We start from the raw sequence: 11,132 nt of genomic DNA on the forward strand, positions 1-11,132 counted from the left end.
GACTCAGCTGCTTACATGAGAGGGTCAATAAAATGGCTTCCACCAGAAACTGAAAGAATGCTCTTGAAATGAAGGCAAAAGATGCTCTGAAACTTGCCGTTGCCTCATACTCAGATCTTAATCATTGAAGACTGGACAGCTTGTATAAAGGTCCACAAGAGGACTATGCAGCTTTGTTTTAAAAAAACAAACATTTATGGCCAATCCAGACAAACACATATCTACGGAACTGTTATTCGGATCCAAACTTGGTGAAACAATTAAAGAATTGGGATGAGGCCAAAGTTATCATAAACTGGGAAAAGGGAAAGCCGGACCGGTAAGGCCAAACCGATCTGGTGCCAGACAACAGGCCAAAGGAGAGAAAAGAGGGCATATATTTGGAAACCAGACCCTACAGCTACAGCAATTAATGCCTTTCATCATTCCTGGGACACCTTTAATTTATGATATTGCTTTCCTCCATTTTGCTTAATTTCCATGATTTTACAAAAGGTGGAAGAAGATGAGGCTGAAATTGTTCTTGTAGCACCCGTGTGGTCTACCCAAGTTTGATTTCCCAAGCTTATTAACATGTCGATTGAATGCCCTTATTTATTATCAAATTCACCGGAATTACAGATCAACCAGAAAGATGAAACACCCCCTACAAAACAAAATGAACCTCACAGTCTGGAGAGTATCAGGGAAAAAATTAAAACGTGATTTTTGGAACAAGCTGCTGACCTGTTCATTTCATCTTTGCGGCCAAACACCATCAATCAATGCAATTCACAAATTAAGAAATTGTTTACATATTGCATCAACAACAAATTGATCCATTTTAATGAAATTTGAAAGATATAGTGGAATTTTTAACCCATATTTCTGATAAAGGATATAGTTCTAGTTTGATTAATTCAGCAAAAAGAGCTATTCAGGCTTTACATATTTCAAAACCCCTGAGTCAGACAGATAGTAACATGTAAAATTTTTTAAAATGAAAGGCATATTTAATCATAGACCTACACCTCCCAGATATAAATCAACTTGGAACGTCGATAAGGTCTTGGATCATTTGGCTACTTGGGGGCAATCCACAAAATTTAGATTTTTAAAAATTGGCAATTAAATCAGCTGTAATTATTATTAATTTTATCAGGTAGGAGGGGGGGGGGGGGGGGGGGGGGGCTACAATTTGTTCAATTAATGCTACAGATGTTATTTTGAAGGAAGAAAGTATTCATATTAATATTGCACTTCTCACAAAATCTTCTTGTCCGGGAAAATATGTGCCTGAAATTAGCCTTAAGAGTTAACCCAACAAATAATTGTGTGTGGTTGAATGTCTGAAAAATTATTTGTGTTTCGAAACAATTTCGTACTGATAACAAATTGTTTATTAGTTTTGTTAAGGCCTTCAAAGGAATCTCAAGAGACAAAATTGGTAGGTGGATGAAAACAGTTATGTCAGATTCAGGGATTGATCCTAACATATTCAAACCTCATTCTATTAGGTCTGCAGTGGTAAACAAGGCCATATATGTAAAATGTGTCTATACAAAAGATTATGTCCACCATTGGATGGCGCCAAGCAAGCACTATTGCAAAGTTTTACGCCAAACCAGTGCAGGAAGATGAACAAGGGGAGGGTGATAACTTGATGGAAGCAATTTTACCTAAACCAGTGGAACTAAAAATTGAGGTAGGATTTAACTAAATTTTTGGAAATGCCTGTTGTAAACTGAACATTTAGGTTTGAAAATCTCGTATTGCTACACAATGGAAGAAATAATGCTTTATAATTCACCATTAAACGATTTTATGAAGTTTAATGGTAATTGTGAAGCTCTTTCTGAAATTAAGTAGTAATATTCCATCTCATTATGCTACTATGATATTGTATATAGTGTTCCGTCTACAAATCGTAAAAAAATGCCAGGTTTTCCCACACTAGAGCCTGATCTCATCTCATATTACTACTTAATTTCAGAAATAGCCTCATGATTACCATTTAACTTATTAAAATCGTTTAATGGTGAATTAAAAAGTGTGCATTCTGAGAGAAAAAGTATATAATCTTACAAAGGTGAAAATTATATTCCACGGAAAGGTGGGGGGGGGGGGGAAGAAAAGTTCCACAAAAAAGGATTAAGGTTATATCTGAACAGTCCTTTTCCAAACAACATATGTACATAATTCACACTCGTACATGGCAATTTTCAGGGAAAAGAAAAACAAACAAACCCCCCAAAAAATCAAAACAAAAAACAAACAAACAACTCTACATAATACTAATACGACCCTTAAAAACAACACGACACAGCACAAAGGTACAAAACAAAAAACAATAACAAGATAATAAAGCAAACTCTCTCTCTCTCTCTCTCTCTCTCTCTCTCTCTCTCTCTCTCTCTCTCTCTCTCTCTCTCTCTCTCTCTCTCTCTCTCTCCACAGGATACAGCTTACTTTTCAGTGTCCCCCTCCCCTCCTGCCCTAACGACAATTAATTCCAAAAAGATCCTGAGACTAAATGATAAGAAAGGAAAGTCCCACAGATGCCTATCAAAAATATCCCACAATAAACCATTGAAAATGATTCTAGGAACTACAACATTTGACACATAATAAAATTATAAAAATATGAATATCAAAATAACACATACATCGTCCTCAGACAAACCACAGTTCATTTGATTGTTTGTTTTTAAGGGTTTTACGGTGCTTGCGACAAATTTAGGTCATATCAGCGACAGTAAAAAGTCAGAAAATTGGATAGTAAAAGCATTCTAGAGGTAAAATTAAAAGGACATGAGGAAAAAGTAAGACAAAGGGGAATGGGTCAAATAGGGAACAGACACCCAGACACCAGCACAAGATCCCACTAAGAGGAACACACTCAAATGTTTATAAATCATATGTTAAAAATAAAATAATAACAGTACATTACAGAGAGATGATTTACAAGGAAAAAGATATCATCTCCCAAAACTATAACCCTCCCAGCCAAGAACCCGGCCAGAGTCAGGACAAAAACCAAGTAATCTCATTCAAAGACAAAGACAGAAAGCAACATTGGAAAACAGATACAGGGGGATAGAAGTATCTCCCTGCCCACTATGAGAGGTTGGGAACCCCACCCAGAAATCACAGTTCATTTCATTCTTTGAAATAGAAAATAGTGGATTAGATATGAAATTCACGCGAACTTATTGTCTACTGCATCCATTGTCCAGTGTCATAAGTTTTCAGTCGTAATATTTCTTTTTCGATTCTTATTCCTTTATTCTATTCTCACAAGTCAAAGAGCAAAATTATATATAGGTAAGACTGTCATTGTAAAAAAAACAAAAAACAACTCTCACATTATCACTGCAGACTAATAATACTGATATCAGAACTCTGATCTGCGACGTAAAGTTTTTTATTGTCATCTGGTCCAAAAGGTACCATCCAGTTAACCTTGTATGGGTGTGAAATTGTTTGGACTCGACACAACTCCGTGATTGCTAAATACTTTTCTTCAAGGGGACTGCTAGCTGTACTTTCACTGTCACCGTTCATGTACACTGCATGAGGTTCATAGAGATTTGACTTGGACAGATCCCACACAACGATTTTGAAATCATTACCAGCAGATATTAATTTAGAGTTGTCAAAGAAATGAACTTGAGACACGCCTTGATTGTGGCCAAATAGAGCATATTGAGACCGGATGTTTTTATGCGTTGCACTGAAAATTGGAATTTGTCCATTTTCTAAAGCGCCAGCAAATGTCAAACCATCTGGTGATGTGGTCAGGTGATGTATGAAAGGTGGATTGATCATATAGGCAGACTCACCGGGGGTGGCGTGTAATTCTTGCATATTGAATTGGTTAAGACATTTTGGTTTGGAAAAATCCCAGTGGACCATACGACAATCCAGCCCACCACTCACAATTTCCATTTGTTTATTTGTGCGGAATGCGACACTGGAGCAGATATTTGTATGCTTGAATCTCAGAGTCTTAAATAACTTCTTATCCTGAAGACCATAAATCTTTATTTCCCCAGCGTCATCACATGCTGCCAGGAAATGTTCCTTGGGATCCAGTAAAATCTGATTCACCTCTTCGGTATTGGCTTGAAAAGAGAAGGTTGGATTTTCGAAATTGTCCACATCAAACAAGTGGATCTGTGATCCAAACGCAGCGTAGAGAAGTTTAGCATTTTCTTTGGAGAAAACAACAGAAGTGCAGTCAGAGCCTGGTCTTGATATTTTCTTGATTAGTTCTCCGTCAGATGACCAAAGACATAACTCCCCATCCTCTCCACCAGAAGCAACCAACCCAGATTGTCCATTGACGTCCACACAAAGAACAGATGAGGAATGGCCACCACTTAATTTGGTTGCAGAAGCCATTGGTATTGGAGGCTAAAAATATAAAAATGAAAAGGAGATTAATTCAGTGTCAATTAAAAGTATTTTGCTCAAACTGATCAAAGTTTTTTCTTGCTTTAATAGCGTGTGGCTATCAATATCTACAGGCTGTGCTTTTTTTTCAGCTTGTGTCTGAACACCAGACAGAGGAGGATGAGAATAGCACCCAGTGATGTAACTAAGACATCAATCCTAATTACATCATACTGTTCTTGGTGAAAATTATTATGTAAGCAAATATCATTTTATAACATGACTGTAGGATTTCTTTGATTGATGATGATTGACAATGCAAAAGCTGAGCTTAATAAGAACACTGAATGATAGTGAAGGTAGATAATTGCTTGAGACAAAACTAGATGAGACTCGATGCCAAATAAATAAAATTAAGGCTATCATTCGCTTAACAATGACCCAAATGGACTATTTATATACTTTATAATTTATAGCACATTTACTAAGGGGTTAAATCTGTCAATAAATGTCTGAACAATACTCTAACTGTTTGAATTCATAGTTACTAATAATTATGAAATAAAATGACTTAAAATGAAAAAATCCGGCCCATAAGTTGTGAAAAAAATCTGCAGTTAAATAGCATTTTTCGATGCAGGTCAATTAACGGACAAAGACAATTATTTTAAAACAGCAAACGGAACACGATATTAAATACAAGACATAAACATAAGTTGTCAAGTTAGTTGTAGTGATAATGTTATGCAACTTTTCTATTAAGTGATCCATTTGAAACCCAGTTAAATTGGTCTAAATGCAGCTGTCCAACCAACAAAATTATCATCTCTGTCTCTGGTAGTAAAACAAGTCAATATTTGGTAATTTCTCATCCAAATAACAATCTTAGATACTGAAAACATTTTTTTAGATCGCAAGTCGGTTGTTTTTATGAATTTTCACGAATGACTTTCCATGCCATATTGCCAATATAACTTTTTTTTTTCTCGATTATGCAGTGAATTCGGTATTTTGAGTTTTGATTACAACTTGATCAATTTTTATTTTTAAACATGTAAATTAAAAAGTAACTTCCTCCAATTTTGTTCACATATAAAATATGATTTCTCCATGCTTGGTTGCTTTGTGTCCAATACACTGAAAGATTTCTCCCATTCTTATTTGGCAATGAGCCATGTCTCAAAATAAAATAATTGCGAAAATGTAATAAAAATTATGCAAACAAAGCCGACTTGTTCCAACCAAGAGTGTTTGTTTGAGTAATGAAGAAATCAGTCTCTATGTATGCACTTTTGATATTGAAGGAAATTAAGGCACTAAATATTGATCGTAGTCCTTGCTGCCATCTTGCTTAGTCTATACAGAGAGCATGACCAAATGTTTTTGGATGTGTTGAGCAAATTACGGGATACAAAAAGTAACACTAGATATCTCACAATTTGTGCGGAACCTAACATTATGCTAGATATCACTATCACACCAATTTCTACCAACGACAGAGTGGTTCACTTTTACGTTTACTGTCATCACAAAAAATAGGGTAACCAAAGTTATAACCAAAGAAGAATATCTATACAGGTCTGTTAATATATCATATAAAATAAAATTGATATTGTGTGTAAGCAGATTTAAAACCAAAAAATTAAAATAAAAGTGGTATTCAAATCAAAATCAAGGTAGGAACTTTTCTTGTACAAATGACAAATGGCGGAAAACGGACAAGACCTGAAATTATCTACTTTGACAGGCCCATTTTTGTCAATTTCCATCTTTTATCTACAAATAAGTATCATATATCATTTTAAAGCTTAAAATATGGGGATTCAGAATTTGTAAAAGTTATGAGCAGGAGACGATTATGTAACTTTAAAAAGTAGGTCAATCAACGGTGACCCCGGTTGACACGGAAAGGCAAAATGAAAAGAAATTTTAACAATCTGAAGTGACAAATGACCCAAAATACATGTACACAGGTCCAATTGTTTCAAATAAATAACAAACAGAATATCTTTTGTATTTTGTATTGAAATTAACTTTATTATACAACAAGGGGGATAATTACATGAGACAAATAACGAAAAAATTTTTTTTGTAATATTTTAAACTCATTTCAACTTTGAAAAAAAAATGGGTCCTTGTTTTCAATTGTATTGACAAGACGGGTGACAACAACCCAGGAATAGATGTCTGGAGGATCCTTTTTTACCAATCACACACTCTGCTCTGCACATACGCATAATAAATTGTACCAGTACCGCTATTCCTTGGGAGAACTGCACGGTGAAACTCCCTCTCCTCCAGTACCTGGTATAAAAGCAATATATAAAGACATAGTTGTTGACAAGAGCACTACTTTAAGCATATTTGATTTCCACTGCTTTAAATATATTTGATTACTCTGTTGAGAAAATAAGGCTTATAATTACGCATAAGAAAGGCGTTCTTAAGAACAACAACTCACACTTACAGCTTTTGTTTGCTACATCACAGATGTTCAAGTGTAAGGATATGAAATAATTTAGCATATGAATCTAATAAAGCGATATATATATAAATAAGTCTATAATTGCATTACAAATTTTTTTCTAGAACATTTTGGCAAGTGTACGGAATTTTTTCCTCTCAACCTGTAATTCAGTACTTAGGTGCTATTACGGATTTTATCCCTATCGGTTAGTAAACTCACAGTTCTGGAGTCAAATCTCTCAAGCCTGTGTATCTTGTATTGTAGCTAATCAAAATTTTCATACTGGATAAAATTCTTTTAGATCAGATGTCCAGATGCCATCGCTGCATCCTCCCGGAAAGCAAAGTGAATGTTGTGGTGACACAAAAAATATGAGAAAGAGAGCGAATCAATATATTTAATATAAATTGTTTACTAAATTCAATTGATTAGCAATTTGTGTTCTTAAACAGCTAGAAATGTTCAGATATGTACTTACATTGAAATAGTCAGCATAGGTTACCAAAGTTTACATCTATGAACTGTATATTCATCACCAATGTCCAAGTTTACACATTTCAGAATTCCTGGTGCCCACGCAGGTGACACCAAACTTTATTTTGCTCAAAAAAACTTTTTCTAAAATTTCAAGTCAAAAATCAAAGTTTAAAACACAAAACCAGAGCAAGATTAATGTCTCCAATCAATTTTCAAACACTTTCTTTCATAATTAATAATAAAATAGGATATTGAAATTTGGTGCACGGGCAGAAATTCGAAGACACGAAATCTCCCATACCCAATTATTCACTCTAAAAACAAATTAAAATGTTAATTTTTTATTTTTGTTAATTTTACAAGTTTCCTAGACCTAATTTTAGTCACATGAACAAATTTGTAGTTAAAAATTTCAAAGATTGCCTGATATATAGAATTAAGTTTCCTTTGTCACACCGGAGACACGAAAATATAACGCGATTACATAATATGCAGAAAATAACTTATAAACAAAGATGGAGATAATTTTTTAAATTTTTAAATCATACAAATTGTAGTTAATACATCTAACTTTTGTTAAAAACAAAACATAAAGTTAACTTTAAATGGAAACTGTTGATTCACTTACCTCATTTGATCCTTTCTAAAAACGAAAGTAAAACCTTCGTGTCTTCAAAACGCCACTTTTGCTCGGTAAAAAATCCTAAAAAAATATATAGGAGCAAAATTTCGCCACAGCTCCAGGAAGAGTTGATCTATCAAAAACAGCAACTATAGTCACCAAATCTCAATTATATTTTGATATATTTTGTTGCCCATGCAGAAAATGCTTTTCCTGTCATTATGTGTTTTCCGCTAAATGCATGAGTTGCCATTCGCCAGATGGCTCTCTACTTTCTACTTGTAGTTGTAGCATAGTGGTTGAGCTGTTGAACTTAGACAGGCATCTTACTTCAAGTTGGATGGTTACAGTACCAGGTTCTAGTTCGAATTCGAGGTCTCCTCCATCAAAATCAAAATAAACGTCCGTAAACGCATCACAACAACACTCTCCCTACTTACTCAAAATCACACTGCACTTGTAAAGGGATATAAGGAATAGATGCAAGAAAATGATCAATTCTATTCAATGACAACAACCTCCTGCAACAGCAAAGTAATCGAGATATCTATCTACTTTAGTAAAGTAAAGTGAAACTCTAACTCTGGACTCGTCCTGCTGCTACTGATCTGACACTGTCACTGATGATCATGACTTATGAGCGGACGTGTATGGTGTCTTAACCAAACTTCTATATAAAATAAATCAAATGATCAAACAGAAAACAAAGAAGTTATTTAAATTGATAAACATTTCGAAGAAGACTACTGATAAGTTGAAATCTGGCTGTCAATATCAGATTCGAAGAGAACTTACGATGGCAAAAATCATAACAAACCTTTCACTTTCGTTTTCTATAACTTCCGGTAAAAGTTAAAAGTTGAAATGATTCCATTCAACTAATGGATAACAGGAATCACACATGTTGTCCAAAGTGAGCATGTTGGGGGTTAATAATCTTGCCCAAGGAAAAATCAAAACGAAAGTGCCTGAAGCGGACTCGAACCCGGGACCTTCCGAATCACAGTGCAATGTCTTAACCACTCGACCACTCCGCCCCACTTTCCTCAGGGTGCGTGAGGTTCTGCCCGCTTCCAACTATAGATAGAATGAAGTTGACGTCACTCAGGTCTTTATTATTGTTCTTTGCCATCAAAGTTTATGAGTAATTCTCACTAAACTGTATTAACCGGATTATAAACGTTTAAGGTTACACATTGTTTTATGTGTTGGTCTGTCATATTTCCGGATGACAATGTTGTGAGCTTCTTAGCCAAGCGCATACTACCTATAGCCCGACCGTCCCGGCCCTCAGAACCAAACCTTCTCCCGCAGTTACGGGAAACTATATAGATAGTCAAAATAGACGCATAAATAAACAGGGGCATGCGTAAGCTACTCAGAATAAAATGGATGGATAGAATAAAAAATGAAGAAGCATGGAAAAGAACACAACAGAAACCAGTGGGAGAGGAAATAGGAAGAAGACGATGTAGGTGGATTGGACACACGCTTAGAAAGAACGACTCCACTATAACAAAGAAAGTATTGGACTGGAACCCTCAGGGCAGAAGATCAAGGGGAAGGCCACGAGGAACATGGAGAAGAATTAAAGAAGCTGATATACAGAGAAGTGGTAAGACCTGGAATGAGATTAAAAAGATAGCTCAGGATAGAGAAGGATGGAAACTGTTTGTCTGTGGCCTATACCCTGACCCAGGGTGAAAAAGGCAATGATGATGATGATGATGGCCAAATGGATAAAGTTTTTGCACTTACACTCAGAAGATTCGGACTTGAGCCCTTTGTCGATAACTCGTCGACCCCCCCCCCCCCCCCCCCCCCCCCCCCCCCCCCCCCCCCCAACCTCCTTGAGTAAGAAGGAACTTATATTAGTCCCTATTTGCACTTCTCGACACTACACTGAAACCTGGGCTATATCGGGGAAAAATTCCCAGACGATCAATGAAGAGAATTTTGAATTTATCAAATGGAACGGGACCCCTTCCCCCAGAGGATGGGTGTTAATAATATTTATTATTGAGCTTTTCCACGAGTGTGCACTATCCAGCAAACGTACTCAAAGCGCTTTGCAATGGGTTTCTAGCCAACAGCAACATTTAATTTAAGTCTTAGGACAACACGACACATGTTAGATGATACTATTTCAATTTTTTTTTTCGGACAAAAACAACACTGTTAACTCACTCAATCCTAGAGATTTTTGCTACTTTTCAAAATTGGAAAAATGTATTAAAAATGATCATGTACATAGATAGTTTTATTCAACTATCATTAACATGCATAAACAAAAAACATTAGCTTTGATACTACGCTTTGATACTACGTCTATAATTTGTCTCAGAAAAATGTAATAGATAAGTATGGGGTAAAAGTAACCCGGGTAAACTACGGATATAGTCGTTGTTAGGGTTGAGTGAGTTAACGTCTAGGTACTCATTTCTACTCATTTCACCTGAATACGATGAAAGAATGTAAGTAAAGAGCCTTTTCCAAGGACTCAACTATGCGCCGCACAGAGCGGGACTCGAATTTCTGGTCCGAAGGTGAGTGTCATATACCACAAGACCACATAGCCGTACCTCAGAGAATGAACACGAACACGGAAAGGTCTGCTGTCTGTCTTGCAATGACTACATTTTCACCCCAAGAGAAACGATAGAAAAAAAAGCGTAGAGTAGAATAGTACCCATGTGCGGCTATGTGGTCCAGTGGTATGGCACTCGCTTTCCGATTGGAAGGTCCTGAGTTCGAGGCTCGCTCCGCGCATAGTTGAGTCCTTGGAAAAGGCTCTTTACTCACATTCGATCACCGTACTCAGGTGTAAAATGAGGCCGTTAAGAACATTGTTTCTGTCGAAAAAAAAAACATAATTGTAATATCGCCTAACAGGCGTTATGTCTCGTTCTACATGTTACCTTTTGCTGTTTGTCAGAGACCACACGTATAGCGCTTTGAGCACGTTTAGTGGATATTGCGCTATATGAAAGCTCAAGTTTTCTTGTTGTTTTTGTTTTTGTTTGTTTTTCTTCTGTTTTAAAAACTGTACACCATTTGAACTGAGAGAATTAAAGCGGCGGAATGCTGATCGAGAGTAACAAACATGAAAGACAGAGTAATATCTTGTGATTGTGCGGCTATGTGGTCTTGTGGTATAACACTCGCTTTCGGATCGGAAGGTCCAGGGTTCGA

The 11,132-nt window shown here is 36.1% G+C and overlaps 1 protein-coding gene across 1 annotated transcript; it reads right to left on the bottom strand.

Moving 5' to 3' along the window:
* Window positions 1-1,169: 1,169 nt before the first annotated feature.
* LOC144981057 (WD repeat-containing protein 53-like) lies at window positions 1,170-8,717 on the bottom strand. Its single transcript, XM_078929152.1, has 2 exons — window positions 8,671-8,717; window positions 1,170-4,395 (listed from the first exon to the last, which is right to left on the bottom strand). Exon 2 carries the CDS (start codon window positions 4,381-4,383, stop codon window positions 3,349-3,351), a length of 1,035 nt encoding a protein of 344 aa, XP_078785278.1. The 5' UTR covers window positions 4,384-4,395; window positions 8,671-8,717; the 3' UTR covers window positions 1,170-3,348.
* Window positions 8,718-11,132: the final 2,415 nt, after the last annotated feature.

This window comes from Berghia stephanieae, chromosome 10 (genome assembly GCF_034508935.2).
Source record: "Berghia stephanieae isolate SIO BIC M18660-M18661 chromosome 10, UCSD_Bste_1.3, whole genome shotgun sequence".
Classification (NCBI taxonomy): domain Eukaryota; kingdom Metazoa; phylum Mollusca; class Gastropoda; order Nudibranchia; family Aeolidiidae; genus Berghia; species Berghia stephanieae.